Genomic DNA, 22,383 nt, shown 5'->3' with positions numbered 1-22,383 from the left:
GGAAGCACCATCCTTGCATTTGTCCCCGATGCCTTTTGCTTCAAGAGGCATCCAACCATCTTTTTCAGCATCCAATTTAGATATATATTCAACAAGTTTGATAGCATCCAATTTAGATATGTATTCAACAAGTTTGATGGCAAACATGTCCCCGTTCCCGAGGTTAGGCACCGGCTCTCCGAGCACATCAACATCACCCCGAGAGTATCATTCCCATACATTCAAGCTGACGCATGAAAACAAACGAAGGGCTGGAACACCCAAATGGTCAAGAAGAAGAAATTAGTTATAATCATAGGGCGACGCAGAGAGGAACACCCAGCTCGCCAAACATCATTATGCTGATGAAAATTACACATGAAGATGGTATTGACCGCTTATTACACGACTAGTACTGTGCACTCCGCAAATAGCATGTCAAGTTAACCTGCTTCTAGATCTCCCCTACCTCCCTAGCTGTGTAACTAACACTACAAAGAATACAGAACAAAATGCAAAACTCTCATCAGAAAGGAAGAAGAAAGAAAATGATATATACAAGGACCTTCAGATAAGAATGGACAGGAAAAATACTAGCCATCTCCCTCTGAATTGCCTCGCGTCGCTGCAGCACCGCAACCACTCTGCAAAATCTCATCACATGTAGACCATGTTCATGTTCTCGCGCCGATACCCTTTCGGGTATATGGCAACCGAATCAACGCACAAACCACCTTTAGTATGGGTGCAGTCAATCTGCATCATTGAATACTTCAGGCTGGTCAGCTCATCCGAGTTCGAGATGACAAAATCACCAACATGGTAGAGAATCCAGCTTCCCGGTCCATCTAGATAATACTCCGATGTAGCCTGCTGTTCGTCCGATGTTGAGAGCTGGAACCGCGTGGGTCTGGCATCCCACCCATGAATGAGCTCAGTTCCACAAACCCGGCGACCCATGCGTCTGTGCGCTCGACCCAGGTGAAGACGGAAAAACAGGCTGTATGAACCTGCAGGGAAGCAGAAATCAAGCTCCCCACCCACTTCAAGCCACCAAATTTGCTGAAGATAGGCAACACTATGGAATCTGAAATAGCACACGGAAGAAACTCAGCAAAAGTATAATATGTAGGAAAGGTACAGTTTGTACCAAAAATATATCATGAAAGATGAACTAATAACCTAACAGCAGAACTTTTAATCAAGCGTTTCATAAGTCACAATCTCTGAAGCTGATAACCCTAAACCCAGTATATGGCTGACTATATGCAAGAAAACAACAGTACATACAACGCTTTATAATGGAATACTAGGTACACTCCAAGATAAGCACTTCCAGTTAGAACTTAGAAACATACTTGACAAATAGCTCACTTATGAAAAAAGTAATGCCAGTACAAAGTAACACAAATTGCTACAATGTACATCAAAATTAAACAACTTTGAGACAAAGGGATAAATACTCTTTTAAGGCAATATACATGTATTCAAATTTTAAAATGCAAAAGTAAACTATGTCTTCAAATACCTTATAAATGCATCCAAAATTCCCCCCTCTAATGTGTGACCATGTCTCACTTACATTATTCACTCTCCATATTCCATACGCTCAAGGCACGAAGGTTCTTTCATAAAATAATTCTATTCCCACCAGGCCACCATATATTTTCCAATATTTCTTTTCCTTTCAGAGAACCTCTTCTATTGATCTATCTTTGTTTGTAGTCGGTTAATGTGGGAATTTCTTTTTATAGTATGTTGTTCTCTTCTTAGCTGATTAATACGGGAATTTCCAGCCCTACAGAGCAAATATGAACATTCATTTTAACCTTTCTTACATCATAGTAGATCCGTGTCAAAGGAAATGTTTTCATTCTCACTGATCACTATCTCCTGAATTAATAGTGTTGCATATTTCACTTGACTAACATCTAGTTTATGCTAATACAAGGTTAACATCCCAATGAATGGAATCAAGTAGCTTGCAAAAACAGCAACATTTAGGCAATGTGAGGTTAACTGCTGGCTATAAAATGATTTGTCTAATTTGAAAAAATGGCTCTCATCAACTAAGTATACCATGAAATTATGCAATAGCCTAACCAGCTACAGAGAACTACAACATTCTATAATCATATTAAAGGGTATACATTAGTTAAAATAGAGTTAAGAAAGAAAAGAAAAACAACAATGAAGTAAAAACAGTATGCAAAATAGAGTTTATTCTTAGGAGTTAGGAAAGAACATGTCAGCGATACTCCAGTGCATACAGCTTTAAACCTGAATCAGAAAACCAACTGCTGAGATGGTTTCTTCAATGGTAACTATTGGAAATCACATCTCAGAGATAAAATGTATACAGAGAAAAAGGTCAGCAAGAGGAAGAACATACCTTGATTCCTCTGTGACAAGGTGGCTCCAATATCTTCGGTCATCTATACCTGTGATGGCCATCGCTTTTGAGGAGATGGACATACAAAGGCCTCCCTTGTTCTTCTCGATCCAGAATTCCTGCAAATCACAGCATGGTTGCCTTTTAAGCAGAAGAATTCATTCCAAGCAAGAAGGGTCCATGAACAGAACTACAGCCAAATCAATCAAACATGAACAAAAAAGGAAATAGAAATCCTCTCCAGTTTCCAGTATTAAACACTATATCTGCTCAATTAATCATCTACGCATACGATCAGCTGCCATAAAAGATTATAGTTAAATGAGCTACCTTTGTACCGCCATCAAATGGAGTAGGTCGGCACAGGCGCGCGTAAATCCCCTTCTTAGTCGATATAGGGGAGCAGGGCTTGACATTGCCGTCTCCGTCACCATCGCCCTCATCATCAGCGGCAGCTGCGAGGGCCGCAAGGTACCGGTAGTTAGCGGGCAGCTTGCCGGCCCAGACGCAGTCCGCGGATGCGGCGCCCCGGAAGGCGCGGTTGAGGCAGGCTACCTGGCAGATCTCCGGCGGGTCAAGGTTGAGCAGCACCGCCGCCACGCAGCTCTCCGGCATGTCGCCGAGAGACGTCTCACCCCAATCGGCATCCGCGCCAAGGATGCTCGATCCCGTCCCCATCTAAGACCAAATTGCGCGGATTATGGCAGCCCTCCTTGCAGACGGAGCACCCGGCGCCTCAGATTTGCCGAGCGAACTGCGAAGGTAGGATTGGAGCCAAGAAACCGCCAATTGGCCTTCTACCCGGGCGAGCAGAAATCAAGAATCACATGCGGAGCTAAATTACAGACGAATACAAGCCTTTGCGCGGGCTATTCGATCAAAGGGTCGCACCTTCCGACCCCCGCCGGCCTCAAATCGACCGGAAAATGCTTCCGAATTCCCAACTTTCGCGAGAATGGAACCCAAATTGATGGGAAAACCTGGGCTTGAATCGAGAGGCGAATCGAACCCCGCGACAAAAGATTTCCTCGAATGGAAGGGGAGGAGCGCTGGGAGGAAACGGGGAGATTTTTCGGAGGCCTTTTAAAGAAGAGAAGAATCGGTCCACCGCCCCCCCTGTCCGGGTATTGATACACGGCCATACGGTAGGTCGCTTACCCACTGACCGTATAACAAACATTGCCGTTTGGGTCCAATTGTGTAGAGTAGTTATTATCTTCGGCCCCGGAAGATTAGCACAATGGCATAGGACGGGACGACAGTGGATAATGTAGGATAGTGGCACATTTACGTGCAAGTAGTTTGCCCGGATTTGATTCGATTGAATTGGGATCGAATTTAGTACTGTATGTGAATTTTGAGTTTGCTAAGAACATGTCCCATGCGGTCGCTTAAACGAGAGATGCTGGTATTAAACTGATAAAATCCGATTTTATTAGAAAAAACTTATTTTTTTAGATATTCATCATTGTAAACATACAAAAATGGTTTTTATGTAATTGTGTTTATCTTGCGAATGAAATTATGTTTTGGTATAGTGTGAAAATAATTATTAGTGCAATTGCAGCTGAAACAAAGAACTACTTCCTCTGTTTATAAAAACGTTTTTGACACTACACTAGTATACAAAACGCTCTTATATTTTAGGACGGAGGGAGTATGTTATACTGTATTTAATATTATTTGGGTTGTTAGACGTGTGAAGGAAGAATAGTTCATTATATTTTATGGATTGTCGACCTTATGTTACTCACTTAAGAAAACGATCACTCTCTCCGGATGGGAGTATAACTCGGGCACGAGTTTTTAGTTTCTCTATTTGACTATCAAAACATGTGTTGTATTTATACCAATATAAAAAGATTTAAAAGGGCAGCAGATTCAATCAATCTCAGCCATCAAACTTGATCAATTCAATGGCTCGCATTGCTTCGATGGTGAACGCAAAACACATTTACCATGTAGTTAATATCATACAGAATATCAATTCTAGCGCAAATTACATAATTAATACACAAACAATATCCTATCTATCTACATGCAGTTAATATATTGCATGGGCAGATTTAATAGTACCATAAAAATTATTATATTTCTAGATTCATTGTCAAATAAATTATTCAAACCTATAATTTTTGTGGCACTAGCAAGATCCCGGTGTGTTGCCATGAAGCCATTGACATAGGAGGTGGTCTAATAACGTTTGTGTCTTTGTGGCCGTTGCGTGATTTATGATTTAAAAAAAATATAAAAAATACGGTGAGAGGCATGCAATGTCAGAGAATTTTAAATGACCATAATAGGTGGGAAGAAAAACTAAAACAAAGATCAATTTTGAGTTGAAGTCGCACTTTTGTGTTTAAAAAATAGTATATTTGTTTATTACATCTGTTTATACGTCTCTTGAAAGATCGCTAGTTTCACATGTGAGGATGCGTGTATTTGTTTATTTTTTTTAAAAATATTGGACCTATATCTTAATTCACTACCAACTCCAATCTTTATAAGTAGGAAAGATATATACATATTGCTAGTTAGACTGATAGCCTAAATTTCCGTGTCCGACCTATATTACCATCCGGATGGAGTATTTGATACCTACTGCTACTTGTCAGCTGTGTTGGGATTTGTCCCGAAGAGGAAGGGCGAAAAAATATAGTAGCGGCTAGTATTTCCCTTGATGAGAACCAAGGTTATCGAATCAATATGAGAACCACGCAAATGCCTAGTCAACATTATGTACACACAAGAGCAAATACTTACACCCGATGCGGACAAGAGGGTTGTCAATCCCTTGAACTCGTTACTTGCAAGGATTAAATCTGATAATGGTAAATTAAAAAGTAAATAAACTGCAGCAAGGTATTTTTGTTTTTTATAATATGATAAAAGTAGACACAGGAGTCATGGTTTTCACTAGAGGCTTCTCTCTCATAAAGATAGCATACGGTAGGTAGACAAAGTACAAGTGGATAATTGATAGAAAAGCACATAGTTATGATGTTATTCATAGAAATGATCATGTATATAGGCATTACGTCCATGATAAGTAGACCAATACGATTCTGCATCTACTATTATTACTCCACTTCGAGAGCGCTTCTATGCTTCATCTCTACGTATTAAGTTCATAACAAATAGAGTAATGCATGAAGTATGATGACATAATGTAGACAAAATAAAACCAAGCAATATTATTGAATCCCGTCGTTTTACCATTAATGGCAACAATACACATACGTGCCTCGCTACCCATTCTGTCACGAGGTGAGGACACCACAAGATTGAACCCACTACGAAGCACCTCTCCCACTGAAGATAAATCAATCTAATTGGCCAAACCAAATGGATAGATAGGAGAGAAATACAAAACTATAACAATCATGCATAATAAAGTTCAACAAAGACTCAATTACTTTCAATGAATAATCTGATCATAAACCCACAATTCATCAGATCCCAACAAACACACCGCAAGAGAAGATTACATCATAGATCTCCGAAGAGAATATTGTATTGAAGATCGGAGAGAAAGAAGAAGCCATCTAGCTACTATCTATGGACCCGTAGGTCTGTGGTAAACTACTCAGACATCATTGGATTTACAACAAGGATGATGTAGAAGCCCTCCGTGATTAATTCCCCCTTCGGCAGAGTACCGAAAAAGGCCTCCAGATGGGATTACGGAAGAACAGAAGACTATGGCGGCGAAAAAATTGTTTCAGGTGGTTCCCTGTTGGTTTGGGGATTTATGGGAATTTATAGCGTTGGAATTAGGTCAACGGACTACGTGGGACATACGAGCTCAGGCGGCGCCCCCCCGGGGCACGCTGTGTGAGCTCATGGCTCTCACGTAGATCTTCTGGCCTCCTCCCGAACGTTCTAGGGTTCCTTCTGGTTCAGAAAAAATCACCGTAAAGTTTCATCGTGTTTGGACTTCATTTGGTACTGATTTTCTGAAAAGCCAAAAACAATTTTAAAAACAACAACTGGCACTGGGCACTGAGTTAATAGGAGTCCCCAAAAATGATATAAAATTGCATAAAAAGTATCTAAGATTGGTAATATAATTAATAGCATGAAACAATCAAAATTATAGATACATTGGGGATGTATCACCTACAAACACGTGCCTAGTTTGCACTAGCTGACGACCCTGCACGTCAACATGGCAGCCTACACACACACACGCGCGCGTGCACACACACGCACCATAGCTATGCACTTATCAACACTCGATGATGGGTACACGCCCACATGTCATCCTGCACGTGGACACATAGATAGCGAGCATTGGTGATGTAGGGTGGAACCCTAGTTCATGATTTTTCCCACTTGGAGGTGGGGAAAGAGAAAATCAAGAGACAAACACGACAAGAACACCGATGGCTCTATAGTTTACGCATTTTAGAGCTCATTTGTTGCATGCTCTCTTAATATATTATGTCCCATTGAACTGAATAGTTGTCCATTATGGATGATTACCAGTATTTACACTTTTCATTATGAGTATTGCACATTTAGTATTTTATTTAGTTGTTATTAGTTTTCTTTGTCTTCTTATGTCTACAAGTATTTTGGAGCAACCTAGGACCAAGAACGATGAAATGACCAAGGATGGGATCGATATGGAGTCGGCAAGGGGTCAGACTTAGCCATTTCTAAGGTCGGAAAGAAGTCATTTTTCCAAAGTGCTCCAAATCAAGACTAAGGCCAGAAGTGGATCTGCCTCGTTCGTACGAATCCAATGAGCCCAAGAATGTCAAATTTTGAGTTCGTATGAAGATTTGATGGTGTTTTACCGGAGGAGAACAGATCAAAAGAAGGCCTTTTGAACGACCACAGGCGGTCGTTTGCTGTGCACACAGCTCTGAAAGTTTCCCTTCTAAATAGGATTCTTCACCGATTTCGTCCCCGTCCGATCCCACGAGATCCTTGTCTCGTAAAGAAGAGATTGGGAGAGGATTTGGCTCATTGAGAGCCCTTGGATGAAGCCCATCAAGAGAGGAGGCTAGGAGGCTCCATATATATCATCATGGCAATTCTGGGGGGTGGACGCGCCCCCACCCTCATGGACAGGATGTGGGCCCCCTGACGTTGATTCTTTCGCCAGTATTTTCTATAAATTCCAAAAATATTCTCCGTGAAGTTTCAGGTCATTCCGAAACTTTTATTTCTGCACAAAAATAACACCATGGCAATTCTGCTGAAAACAACGTCGGTTCGGGTTAGTTCCATTCAAATCATGCAAGTTAGAGTCTAAAACAAGGTCAAAAGTGTTTGGAAAATTAGATACGATGGAGACGTATCAACTCCCCCAAGCTTAAACCTTTGCTTGTCCTCAAGCAATTCAGTCGACAAACTAAAAGTGATAAAGAAATACTTCTACAAACTCTGTTTGATCTTGTTTTTGTAAATATGTAAAGCCAGCATTCAAGTTTTTAGCAAAGATTATGAACTAACCATATTCACAATAACATTTAGGTCTCATGTTTACTCATATCAATGGCATAATCAACTAGCGAGCAATAATAGTAAATCTCGGATGAAAACACTTTCTCAAAACAATCATAATATGATATAACAAGATAGTATCTCGCTAGCCCTTTCTGAGACCGCAAAACATAAATGCAGAGCACCTCTGAAGATCAAGGACTGACTAAACATTGTAATTCATGGTACAAGAGATCCAGTCACAGTCATACTCAATGTAAACTAATAGTAATACATGCAAATGACAGCGGTGCTCTCCAACTGGTGCTTTTTAATAAGAGGATAATGACTCAACATAAAAGTAAATAGATAGGTCTTCTCAGAGGGAAGCAGGGATTTGTAGAGGTGCCAGAGCTCGATTTTGAAATAGAGATGAATAATATTTTGAGTGGTATACTTTCATTGTCAACATAACAATCGAGAGATCTCGATATCTTCCATGCTACACACGTTATAGGCGGTTCCCAAGCAGAATGGTAAAGTTTATACTCCCCCTACCACGAACAAACATCAATCCATGGCTTGTCCGAAACAACGGGTGCCTGATAAGCCACAAGTATAGTGGATCGCAATAGTTTTTGAGCGTAGAGTATTCAACCCAAATTTATTGATTCGACACAAGGGGAGACAAAGAATATTCTCAAGTATTAGCAGCTGAGTTGTTAATTCAACCACACCTGGAAACTTAATATCTGCATCAAAGTGTTTAGTAGCAAAGTAATATGATAGTAGTGGTAACGGTGGCAAAAGGTAACGATAGCAAAAGTAATATTTTTGGGTTTTGTAGTGATTATAACAGTAGCAACGGAAAAGTAAAAAAGCGAAGAACAATATATGGAAAAGCTCGTAGGTAATGGATCGGTGATAGAGAATTATGTCGGATGCGATCGATCATGTAACAGTCATAACCTAGGGTGACACGGAACTAGCTCCAGTTCATCAATGTAATGTAGGCATGTATTCCGAATATAGTCATACGTGCTTATGGAAAGAACTTGCATGACATCATTTGTCCTACCCTCCCGTGGCAGCGGGGTCCTATTGGAAACTAAGGGATATTAACGCCCCCTTTTAATAGAGTACCGGACCAAAGCATTAACACATGGTGAATACATGAACTCCTCAAACTACGGTCATCACCGGTAAGTATCCCGATTATTGTCACTTCGGGGTTAACGGGTCATAATACATAATAGGTGACTATAGACTTGCAAGATAGGATCAAGAACTCTCATATATTGATGAAAACTTAATAGGTTCAGATCTGAAATCATGGCACTCGGGCCCTAGTGACAAGCATTAAGCATAGCAAAGTCATAGCAACATCAATCTCAAAACATAGTGGATACTAGGGATCAAACCCTAACAAAACTAACTCGATTACATGATAAATCTCATCCAACCCATCACCGTCCAGCAAGCCTATGATGGAGTTACTCACGCACGGCGGTGAGCATCATGAAATTGGTGATGGAGAATGGTTGATGACGACGACAGCGACGGATTCCCCTCTCCGGAGCCTCGAACGGACTCTAGATCAGCCCTCCCGAGAGAGTTTAGGGCTTGACGGCGGCTCCGTATCGTAAAACGGGATGAATCCTTCTCTCTGTTTTTTTCTCCCCGAAAGTGAATATATGGAGTCAAGGTTGAGGTCGGTGGAGCGTCAGGGGGACCACGAGGCAGGGGGGCGCGCCTGCCCCCCTGGGCGCGCCCCCACCCTCGTGGACAGGTGGAGGCCCCCGTGACGTGGATTATTCTTCCAGTATTTTTGTATATTCCAAAATAATTCTCCGTTGATTTTCAGGTCATTCCGAGAACTTTTATTTCTGCACAAAAATAACACCATTGCAATTCTGCTGAAAACAGGGTCAATCCGGGTTAGTTCCATTCAAATCATGCAAGTTAGAGTCCAAAACAAGGGCAAAAGTGTTTAGAAAAGTAGATACGATGGAGACGTATCAACTCCCCCAAGCTTAAACCTTTGCTTGTCCTCAAGCAATTCAGTTGATAAACTGAAAGTGATAAAGAAAAACTTTTACAAACTCTGTTTGCTCTTGTTGTTGTAAATATGTAAAGATAGCATTCAATTTTCAGCAAAGATTATGAACTAACCATATTCACAATAAAACTTAGGTTTCATGTTTACTCATATCAATGACATAATCAACTAGCGAGCAATAATAATAAATCTCGAATGACAACACTTTCTCAAAACAATCATAATATGATATGACAAGATGGTATCTCGCTAGCCCTTTCTGAGACCACAAAACATAAATGCAGAGCACCTTTAAAGATCAAGGATTGACTAGACATTGTAATTCATGGTAAAAGAGATCCAGTCAAGTCATACTCAATGTAAACTAACAGTAATGGATGCAAATGATAACGGTGCTCTCCAACTGGTGCTTTTTAATAAGAGGATGATGACTCAACATAAAAGTAAATAGATAGGCCCTTCGCAGAGGGAAGCAGAGATTTGTAGAGGTGTCAGAGCTCGGTTTTGAAATAGATATGAATAATATTTTGAGCCGTATACTTTCATCATCAACATAACAACCGAGAGATCTCGATATCTTCCATGCTACACACATTATAGGCGGTTCCCAAACAGAATGGTAAAGTTTATACTCCCCCTCCACCAACAAGCATCAATCCATGGCTTGCTCGAAACAACGAGTGCCTCCAACTAACAACAATCTTGGAGGAGTTTTGTTTGCAGTTATTTTGATTTGATTTGCATAAAGCATGGGACTGGGCATCCCGGTGACCAGCCATGTTCTCGTGAGTGAGGAGTGGAGTCCACTCCTCTTGAGAATAACCCGCCTAGCATGGAAGATACAGACAACCCTAGTTGATACATGAGCTATTCGAGCATACAAAACAGAATGTTTATTTGAAGGTTTAGAGTTTGGCACATACAAATTTACTTGGAACGGCAGGTAGATACCGTATATAGGTAGGTATGGTGGACTCATATGGAATAACTTTGGGGTTTATGGAGTTGGATGCACAAGCAGTATTCCCGCTTAGTACAAGTGAAGGCTAGCAAAAGACTGAGAAGTGACCAGCTAGAGAGCGACAACAGTCATGAACATGCATTAAAATTAATCAACACCGAATGCAAGCATGAGTAGGATATAATGCACCATGAACATAAATATCGTAGAGGCTATGTTGATTTTGTTTCAACTACATGCGTAAACATGTGCCAAGTCAAGCCACTCGAATCGTTCAAAAGAGGATACCACCCTATCATACCACATCACAACCATTTTAATAGCATGTTGGCACGCAAGGTAAACCATTATAAGCTCCTAGCTAATTAAGCATGGCATAAGCAACTACAATCTATAATTGTCATTGCAAACATGTTTATTCATAATAGGCTGAATCAGGAACGATGAACTAATCATATTTACAAAAACAAGAGAGGTCGAGTTCATACCGGCTTTTCTCATCTCAATCAGTTCATCATATAATCATCATTATTTCCTTTCACTTGCACGACCGAATAGTGTGGATAATAATAATAGTGCACATGCATTGGACTAAGCTGGATCTGCAAGCATTCAATTCAAGAGAGAAGACAAGGTAATATGGGCTCTTTGTTAGATCAACAATAATGCATATGAGAGCCACTCAACATTTTAATCATGGTATTCTCCTCTCAATCCCCAAAGAAAAAGAAAAGAAATAAAACTATTTACACGGGAAAGCTCCCAACAAGCAAAAGAAGAACGCGAAATCTTTTTGGGTTTTCTTTTTAATTACTACTACTACAGGCATGGAAAGTAAACTAGTTAAAAAGCTACAACTATTTTTTTGTTTTTTCTTAAGGTTTATCAAACACAGAAGAAGAAAGCATAAAAAGGGAAAATAAACTAGCATGGATGATACAATGAAAAAGTATGAGCACCGACAACTAGCATGAGTGTGTGAACATAAATGTAATATCGATGAGAAATACGTACTCCCCCAAGCTTAGGCTTTTGGCCTAAGTTGGTCTATGGCCACGGCTGGTCTGGCGGATATCCAAAGTAATAGTTGGGGTCGTACTGAGAAGAATCCCCCTGGTGCCACTGGTTGGCGATCTCTTCCGGATTCCACTGATAAACAGACTGCCGGTGAGGATCTAATTGTGGTTCCGGCTCTGGCTCTGTAGCTGGTGTGGGGTTTCAGTAGGCGTGAATGGCCTCCGGCGGAACAAGGTACTTGCCTGCAGATAAGTCAAACAAGGAAGGAGCAGGCAAAGTAATAGTCTCAGGGTGATTTTTTATCAAATATTAGTTTGTACTTAAGCATCTTTTCCTTATTCTTAACGATAAAATCATGTGTTACCATACTCTTATAGTATAGAAAAACAGGAGGCAGCAACTTCTCTTCCTTCTCATAATGCCTAATAGGTATGTTAAAGTGTGCAGCGAGGTGCGAGGCGAAGGTGCCTCCAAGGACGGGGCCCTTAGTACGGTTAAGATTTAACCGCTTTGCAACGATAGCGCCCATACTAAATGTGTCACCACGGAACAAGGCATGGCACAAAATAACAATATCAAGGGCACTAAGGTTGCCACAGTTTCCGCGACCAATTAAGCATCTACTAGCAAATATTGTGAAGTAACGTAAAATAGGAAAATGTATGCTAGTAATTCTTGCATCAGAAACTTTCCTCGTTTCCCCTACAACAATTGTATCAATAAACCCTTCCACATCGTCACAATGTGGTTCCTCTACACTGCCCTCAAAAGGTATCAAACAAACCCGACAAAAATCATGAAGTGACATCTCCTTATGCTCATCATATAAATAAAATTCCACCGTAGGTGGTGAGCTCCTAGCATGGAAATGAAAGTTTTGCACAAAGATATTGGTGAGTAAGAGATACTATTCGTGTTGGTCGTGGAGGAAGGCGGTAAGGCCCGCATTCTCAGCCAACTCATAGAAGTCATCATAGATCCCGGCTGCTCTCAAGAAATCATCACAAGGTCATTCACACGGCCGAACCTCTGCGGTGCGAGGGAGATTATACTTGGGCTTCTTGTTCTCTTCACTTTGTTTATCCTTCGAGCTTCGGCTCAATGAGCCCCTCAAAAATCTCTTTATCTTTTTCTGAAATTTTCTGAAAATTTTAGCAACTCAAAATAAAAGTGAACCAAACTCAACAAAATTAATAGCAACTACTCCTCCAAGTGCCTAGAGGCAATATCATGCATTAAAACTACTTTTGACCATATAAATTTGACATGCAAGCTCAAGAACAGGGTCACCTAAGCAGCAAAAATTTGCAATGAATAAAGCACTAGAATAAAAACTAATTGGACCATTGGAGGAGTCACATACCAAAGAACAATCCCCCAAAGCAGTTTTGTGAATGGAGCTTTGAGCAAGGAGATCGAAAATGACAACAAGATGAGCTTGGACTCGGGTTTGAGCTGGCTAGTGATTTTTTTGGGAGGAAGCAGGAGTGTGTGGTGGTTGGAATAAGTGGAGGGGAGCCACCATGGGCCCACGAGGCAGGGGGGCGCGCCCTGGACCCTCATGGCCAGGTGCTTGCTCCCCCTGCTGTGTTCTCAGTGCCAAATATTCTCAAATATTCCAAAAAATCATATTTAAATTTCAGGGCATTTGAAGAACTTTTATTTTCGAGGTATTTTTTATTGCATGGATAATTCAGAAAATAGACAGAAAAATACTATTTTTGCTTTATTTAATATAAATAATAGAAAGTAAAAAGAGGGTACAGAGAGTTGTGCCTTCTAACTTCATCCATCTCATGCTCATCAAAAGGAATCCACTAACAAGGTTGATCAAGTCTTGTTAACAAACTCATTTCGAATAACATGAAACCAAAGAATTTTCGAATAACACTAGGTTACCTCAGCGGGGATATGCACATCCCCAATAATAATAATATCATGTTTCTTCTTGACAGTAGGTAGAGGAAATTCAAAACCTCCAAAAATAATCGATGGAATTTTTCCAATAGAGTTTATACTATGAACTTGAGGTTGTTTCCTTGGAAAGTGTACCGTATGCTCATTACCATTAACATGAAAAGTGACATTGCCTTTGTTGCAATCAATAACAGCCCCTACAGTATTCAAAAAGGGTCTTCCCAGAATAATAGACATACTATCGTCCTCAGGAATATCAAGAATAACAAAATCCGTTAAAATAGTAACGTTTGCAACCACAACAGGCACATCCTCACAAATACCGACAGGTATAGCAGTTGATTTATCAGCCATTTGCAAATATATTTCAGTAGGTGTCAACTTATTCAAATCAAGTCAACGATATAAAGAGAGAGGCATAACACTAACACCGGCTCCAAGATCACATAAAGCAATTTTAACATAGTTTCTTTTAATGAAGCATGGTATAGTTGGTACTCCTGGATCTCCAAGTTTTTTTGGTATTCCACCCTTAAAAGTATAATTAGCAAGCATGGCGGAAATTTCAGCTTCCGGTATCTTTCTTTTATTTGTAACTATATCTTTCATATATTTAGCATAAGGATTCATTTTAAGCATATCAGTCAAACGCATACGCGAAAAGATAGGTATAATCATTTCAGCAAAGCGCTCAAAATCCTCATCATCCTTTTTCTTGGATGGTTTAGAAGGAAAAGGCATAGGTTTCTGAACCGATGTTTCTCTTTCTTTACCATGCTTCCTAGCAACAAAGTCTCTCTTATCATAACATTGATTCTTTGATTGTGGGTTATCAAGATCAATAGCAGGTTCAATTTCTACATCATTATCATTGCTAGGTTGAGCATCAACATGAACATCATCATTAACATTATCACTAGGTTCATGTTCATTACCAGATTGTGTTTCAGCATCAGAAATAGAAATATCGTTGGGATTCTCAGGTGTGTCAACAATAGGTTCACTAGAAGCATGCAAAGTCCTATCATTTTTCTTGTTCTTCCTTTTAGAAGGACTAGGTGCATCTACATTAGTTCTCTGAGAATCTTGCTCAATTCTCTTAGGATGGCCTTCAGGATACAAAGGTTCCGGAGTCATTTTACCACCTCTAATCACAACTCTAACAACATTATTATTTTTCTTACTATTTAATTCATTGAGCAAATCATTCTGAGCTTTAAGTACTTGTTCTACTTGAGTGGTAACCATAGAAGCATGTTTACTAATAAGTTTAAGTTCTCCTTTAACACTAGCCATACAATCACTCAAGTGTTCGATCATATAAGCATTATGTTTCAATTGTCTACCAACATAAGCATTAAAATCTTCTTGCTTAACCATAAAGTTATCAAATTCATCCAAACATTGGCTCGCAAAGTTAGCAGGAGGGATTTCAGCTTTATCATATCTATAGAGAGAATTTACCTTTACTACATGTGTCGGGTTATCGAGACCGTGTGTTTCTTCAATATGTGATGAATTAAGACCATGTATTTCTTCAACAGGAGGTAAATTCTTAACATCTTTAGCTTTTATACCTTTTTCTTTCATAGATTTCTTTGCCTCTTGAATATCTTCAGGACTGAGAAATAGAATACCCCTTTTCTTCGGAGTTGGCTTAGGAGTTGGTTCAAGAAGTGTCCAATTATTTTCATTAGTCAACATATTATTCAATAACAATTCAGCTTGATCAACCGTTCTTTCCCTGAAAACACAACCAGCACAACTATCCAGGTAATCTCTGGAAGCATCGGTTAGTTCATTATAAAAGATATCAAGTATTTCATTTTTCTTGAGAAGATGATCAGGAAAAGCATTAAGTAATTGGACAAGCCTCCCCCAAGCTTGTGGGAGTCTCTCTTCTTCAATTTGCACAAAATTATATATTTCCCTTAAAGCAACTTGTTTCTAATGAGCGGGGAAATATTTAGCAGAGAAGTAATAAATCATATCCTGGGGACTACGCACACAACCAGGATCAAGAGAATTAAACCATATCTTAGCATCACCCTTTAATGAGAATGGAAATAATTTAAGGCTATAATAGTAGCGAGTTTTCTCATCATTATTGAACAGGGTGGCTATATCATTTAATTTAGTAAGATGTGCCACAATAGTTTCAGATTCATAGCCATAGAAAGGATCAGATTCAACCAAAGTAATTATATCAGGGTCGACATAGAATTCATAATACTTATCAGTAACAAAGATAGGTGAAGTAGCATAAGCGAGATCATATTTCATTCTAGCATTCAGAGATTTTTGTTTCAGCTTAGCTAATAGTTTCTTAAGATCACTCCTATCATTGCAAGCAAGAAAGTCTCTAGCAGTTTCTTCATCCATAACATAACCTTCAGGAACAACAGGTAATTCATATCTAGGGGGAGAATCTTCATCATCACTTTCATCAATATTATCAGTTTCAATAATTTCATTCTCTCTAGCCCTAGCAAGTTGTTCATCAAGAAATTCAACAAGTGGCACAGTGGTATCAAGCATAGAAGTAGTTTCATCATAAGTATCATGCATAGAAGAAGTGGCATCATCAATGACATGCGACATATCAAAATTAATAGCAGAAGCAGGTTTAGGTGTCACAAGTTTACTCAAAACAGAAGGTGAATCAAGTATAGAGCTAGATGGCAGCTCCTTACCTCCACTCGTAGTTGAGGGAAAAATCTTGGTTCTTTGATCTTTAAAGTTCTTCATAATAATAGGCAGATATAAATCCCAAGTGACTCAAAGAATAGAGCTATGCTCCCCGGCAACGGCGCCAGAAAATAGTCGTGATAACCCACAAGTATACGGGATCGCAACAGTTTTTGAGGGCAGAGTATTCAACCCAAATTTATTGATTCGACACAATGGAGCCAAAGAATATTCTCAAGTATTAGCAGCTGAGTTGTCAATTCAACCACACCTGGAAACTTAATATCTGCAGCAAGGTAGTTAGTAGCAAAGTAATATGATAGTAGTGGTAACGGTGGCAAAAGGTAACGGTAGCAAAAGTAATATTTTGGGGTTTTGTAGTGATTGTAAAAGTAGCAGCGGAAAAGTAAATAAGCGAAGAACAATATATGGAAAAGCTCGTAGGCAATGGATCGGTGATGGAGAATATGCCGGATGCGATCGATCATGTAACAGTCATAACGTAGGGTGACACAGAACTAGCTCCAGTTCATCAATGTAATGTAGGCATGTATTCCGAATATAGTCATACGTGCTTATGGAAAGAACTTGCATGGCATCTTTTGTCCTACCCTCCCGTGGCAGCGGGGTCCTATTGGAAACTAAGGGATATTAAGGCCTCCTTTTAAAAGAGTACCGAACCAAAGCATTAACACATAGTGAATACATGAACTCCTCAAACTACGGCCATCACCGGTAAGTATCCCGATTATTGTCATTTAGGGGTTAACGGATCATAACACATAATAGGTGACTATAGACTTGCAAGATAGGATCAAGAACTCTCATATATTGATGAAAACATAATAGGTTCAGATCTGAAATCATGGCACTCGGGCCCTAGTGACAAGCATTAAGCATAGCAAAGTCATAGCAACATCAATCTCAGAACATAGTGGATACTAGGGATCAAACCCTAACAAAACTAACTCGATTACATGATAAATCTCATCCAACCCATCACCGTCCAGCAAGCCTGCAATGGAATTACTCATGCACGGCGGTGAGCATCATGAAATTGGTGATGGAGGAAGGTTGATGATGACGATGGCGACGGATTCCCCTCTTCGGAGCCCCGAACGGACTCCAGATCAGCCCTCCCGAGAGAGTTTAGGGCTTGGCGGCGGCTCTGTATCGTAAAACGTGATGAATCCTTCTCTCTGATTTTTTTCTCCCTGAAAGTGAATATATGGAGTCAAGGTTGAGGTCGATGGAGTGTCAGGGGGCCCACGAGGCAGGGGGTGCACCCAGGGGGGCAGGCGCGCCCCCACCCTCGTGGACAGGTGGAGGCCCGCCTGACGTGGATTCTTCTTCCGACATTTTTTATATATTCCAAAATAATTCTCCGTTGATTTTCAGGTCATTTCGAGAACTTTTATTTTTGCATAAAAATAACACCATGGCAATTCTGCTGAAAACAGCGTCAGTCCAGGTTAGTTCCATTCAAATCATGCAAGTTAGAGTCCAAAACAAGGGCAAAGGTGTTTGGAAAAGTAGATACGACGGAGACGTATCAATGCCTCCAACTAACAACAATCCTGGGGGTGTTTTCTTTGCAATTATTTTAATTTAAGCATGTGACTGGGCATCCTACCAGCCATTTTCTCATGAATGAGGAGCGGAGTCCACTCCTCATGAGAATAACCCACCTAGCATGGAAGATATAGACAACCCTAGTTGATACATGAGCTATTCGAGCATACAAAGCAGAATTTCATTTGAAGGTTTAGAGTTTGGCACATACAAATTTACTTGGAATGGCAGGTAGATATCGCATATAGGAAGGTATGGTGGACTCATATGGAATAACTTTTGGGGTTTATGGAAGTGGATGCACAAGCAGTATTCCCGCTTAGTACAAGTGAAGGCTAGAAAGAGACTGGGAAGCGACCAGCTAGAGAGCGACAACAGTCATGAACGTGCATTAAAATTAATCAACACTGAGTGCAAGCATGAGTAGGATATAATTCACCATGAACATAAATATCGGGGAGGCTATGTTGATTTTGTTTCAACTACATGCGTGAACATGTGCCAAGTCAAGCCACTCGAATCATTCAAAGAAGGATACCACCCTATCATACCATATCACAACCATTTTAATAGCATGTTGGCACACAAGGTAAACCATTATAAACTCCTAGCTAATTAAGCATGGGATAAGCAACTATAATCTCTAATTGTCATTTTAAACATGTTTCATTCATAATAGGCTGAATCAGGAATGATGAACTAATCATATTTACAAAAACAAGATAGGTCGAGTTCATACCAGCTTTTCTCATCTCAATCAGTTCATCATACATCGTCATTATTACCTTTCACTTGCACAACCGAACAGTGTGGATAATAATAATAGTGCATGTGCATTGGACTAAGCTGGAATCTGCAAGCATTCAATACAAGGGAGAAGACAAGGTAATATGGGCTCTTTGTTAGAACAACAATAATGCATATGAGAGCCACTCAACATTTTCATCATGGTCTTCTCCTCTTGACCCCCAAAGAAAAGAAAAGAAACAAAACTATTACACGGGAAAGCTCCCAACAAGCAAAAGAAGAACGAGAAATCCTTTTGGGTTTTCTTTTAATTACTACTACTACAAGCATGGAAAGTAAACTAGCTAAAAGTTACAACTTTTTTTTTGGTTTTTATTAAGTTTTTCAAACACACAAGAAGAAGGCTTAAAAAGAAAGTAAACTATCATGGATAATACAATGAAAAAGTATGAGCACCGACAACTGGAATGAGTGTGTGAATATGAATGTAATGTCGGTGAGAAATACGTACTCACCCAAGCTTAGGCTTTTGGCCTAAGTTGGTCTAGGGCCATGGCTCAAAGCTGCCCTCTCCGGTGTACGGAGGAGTGTCCTCTGGGTGCCACTGGTTGGCGATCTCCTCCGGATCCCACTGATAAACAGACTGTCGATAAGGGTCAAGGGGTGGCTCCTGCTCAGGCTCTGGAGCTGGTGTCAGGCTCTAGTGTGCATGAACGGCCTCCGGCAAAACGAGGTACGTGCGTGAAAATATGTTAAACAAGGAGGGAGCAGGCAAGGTAATAATCTCATAGTAATTTTTATCAAATATCAACCTATACTTAAGCATCTTCTTTTTATCCTTAACAATAAAATCATGTGCTACCATACTCTTATAATCTAGAAAAATAGGAGGCAACAACTTTTCCTCTTTCTCATAATGCCTAATAGGTATCCTAAAGTGTGCAGCAAGGCGCGAAGCAAAGATGCCTCCGAAGATGGGACCCTTTGTTCGGTTCAGATTTAATCGTTTAACAACAATAACGCCTAGACTGAAAGTTGTATCACGAAACAAAGCATGTCGCAAAATAACAATATCAGGGGCATTGAGATTTCCACTGTTCCCGCGACCAATTAAGCATCTACTAGCAAATATTGCAAAGTAACTGCTACCTCTTAAGCATGCGTTGGTTTTCCCTTGAAGAGGAAAGGGTGATGCAGGAAAGTAGCATAAGTATTTCCCTCAGTTTTTGAGAACCAAGGTATCAATCCAGTAGGAGATTACATGCGAGTCCCTCGTATCTGCACAAACAAACAAGAACCTCTCAACCAACGTGATAAAGGGATTGTTAATACCTTCACGGTCACTTACGAAAGTGAGATCTGATAGAGATAATAAGATAAATATTTCTAGTATTTTTGTTGTATAGATTGGAAAATAAAGGTTGCAAAATAAACGGCGATAGAATTTGCTAGTTGACGGGAGATTAATATGATGGAGAATAGACCCGGGGGCCATAGGTTTCACTAGTGGCTTGTCTCAAGATAGCAAATTCTATGGTGGGTGAACAAATTACTGTCGAGCAATTGATAGAAAAGAGCATAGTTATAAGAATATCTAGGCATTATCATGTATATAGGCATCACGTCCGCGACAAGTAGACCGAAATGATTCTGCATCAACTACTATTACTCCACACATTGACCGCTATCCAGCATGCATCTAGAGTATTAAGTTCATAAGAACAGAGTAACGCATTAGGCAAGATGACATGATGTAGTGTAACATCCCAAATTTTCAATTTGGAATGTTATACATTAGATCATCATTGCATACCATATTTTATTTTGCATTTTGGTTGATCCTAGAAATTCTACGCAACTCAATGACCCACGGAGAGAGTTTGGGATTTCGTTATTTTCATATTTGAGTTTTCTCAAATTTTGAGAATAGGATCATTTGATTTTATTTATTTTATCATCAATTATTTCTATTACAAAAATATGAGAGAGGGAATAAAATGACTTTCCCAAAATAAAGAAATATTGAGGATTTAATAATAAAATCAAATAAGATTTTATTTCAGAGTTTTTCGGTGTTTTATTTGAATTTAGGAAAATGTGTGTTTTTCAATATTGCATTTAGGTCCCAAATAAATGTTCACCTTGTGCGGATTGATTTTAGAAGCCCATGAAAATTTATTTCGGAATTTTTGGAGTCCGTTTAGTATTTCTTTTTATTTTTCTTCTGCGAGTAATTATTAAAAAAAATGAACCGACCTACGGGCCGTGTCCGACTAGGACTCCGGCCCGGCTAGCCTTTATAAGCCGGGGGAGGCCCAGCCCCAGCCCCAGCCGAACCCTAGCCCCGCCCCGCCGCCGCCGCCAGCCGCCACCGCCGCCGCCGGCGCCGCCTCGCCGCCCGCGCCGCGCCGCCGTTGCCCGCCACCGCGCCACCGTCCGCCGCCTCGCTGGACGCCGCCGTCGATCCCGCCGCCCGAGGTTCGCCGTGCCTCGAAATCCATGCCGTCGGTTTTCGTCGGTTTATTTTTTTAGATTCGGTTCTTTTAAATAGATCGCTTTTTCCGGTTTATATAAATAGCGAGCGTTCGTCCGTTCATTCGTTCTAGCGAACGTTCGTCGTTTTTCTTTTTCTCGGATTTAATCCGCGATTTTTCTGATCGCGATTCCTGATCCGATTTTTGTTTTAGTATAACTTTTCGCTCGTTTATCGGAATCAGGCGATTCAAGCGCCTAGAGTTTCGACTCGAAACCCTCTATCCGTTTAACCAACTGAAACCAGTTTTTGCTACTGTAAAAATTTGCCCTAGATCCAGATTAGTAGAACGAAGTTGTTTTCTTTCACCGTTTGACTTTCGTTGCTTCGTTCGATTTGATTCTTTTTGCCAACCGGAGTTCTTAAGTTGAAACTTCTGGTTAGATCTCTTATTTGAGTTTTACCCGCGCATTAGATGAGTTCTTATTGTATGCTTGTTTGTTTGTTTGCGATAGAATACCCAGAGTGCGCTGCTTGTTACTTTGAATCGCTAGGTTTCCCGGATCATCAGCAAGGCAAGTAACACTTTGATCATACCGTGTCTACTACCCAGTTTTATTGCATTAGATCAATCCTCACACATTGCATGGTCAGGATCTAATTAAATTGTGGGATGGGAAGTAGATGAGGTAGTACCTATTACCTGTTTATTATCAAACCTTGGGGAGTTACTTCTACGTTTGCTTATTATGCCATGCTATGCTAGTAGACGTGGATTGGGTGAGTGATATCCATGACAGATGTGAGTTTTATTAATTAATGGTTTACTTAAGGTGTCAAATTAAACACACATCTGGGTGGATTGAGGCACCTGGGTACTCCAGGACTTGCCTGTTTTCTTTTGGACCGCCACCCAGGCTTAAAGGGATCATGAGACTATTCATACTAGAAACTTCCGTGTGCAGCCACAAGCTATTATGGGCTCTAGCATAGTTGACTAAGTCGTGCGAACTCTTACAGTGGTAGACTAGCAGATGTAGGGGATATAGGTGGTACGATCTACCCGATCGTAAGGTGCTAGCGCTTCTGAAAGACTATGTCTCGGTCATCCGTTTCTCAGACACCATGTAGTGCGAGAAACCAAA

General features: G+C 40.2%; 1 protein-coding gene across 1 annotated transcript; it reads right to left on the bottom strand.

Moving 5' to 3' along the window:
* Positions 1-307: 307 nt before the first annotated feature.
* Positions 308-3,504, bottom strand: LOC123127983 (F-box protein PP2-A13). Its single transcript, XM_044547868.1, has 3 exons — positions 2,702-3,504; positions 2,372-2,490; positions 308-1,066 (listed from the first exon to the last, which is right to left on the bottom strand). The coding sequence occupies exons 1-3, from the start codon at positions 3,047-3,049 to the stop codon at positions 637-639; spliced, it is 897 nt and encodes a 298-aa protein (XP_044403803.1). The 5' UTR covers positions 3,050-3,504; the 3' UTR covers positions 308-636.
* Between the last annotated feature and the right edge of the window lie 18,879 nt (positions 3,505-22,383).

Source organism: Triticum aestivum, chromosome 6A (assembly GCF_018294505.1).
Source record: "Triticum aestivum cultivar Chinese Spring chromosome 6A, IWGSC CS RefSeq v2.1, whole genome shotgun sequence".
Lineage (NCBI taxonomy): Eukaryota > Viridiplantae > Streptophyta > Magnoliopsida > Poales > Poaceae > Triticum > Triticum aestivum.
The sequence above is the reverse complement of the archived record's forward strand: the minus strand, read 5'-3'. Positions and strand labels throughout refer to the sequence as shown.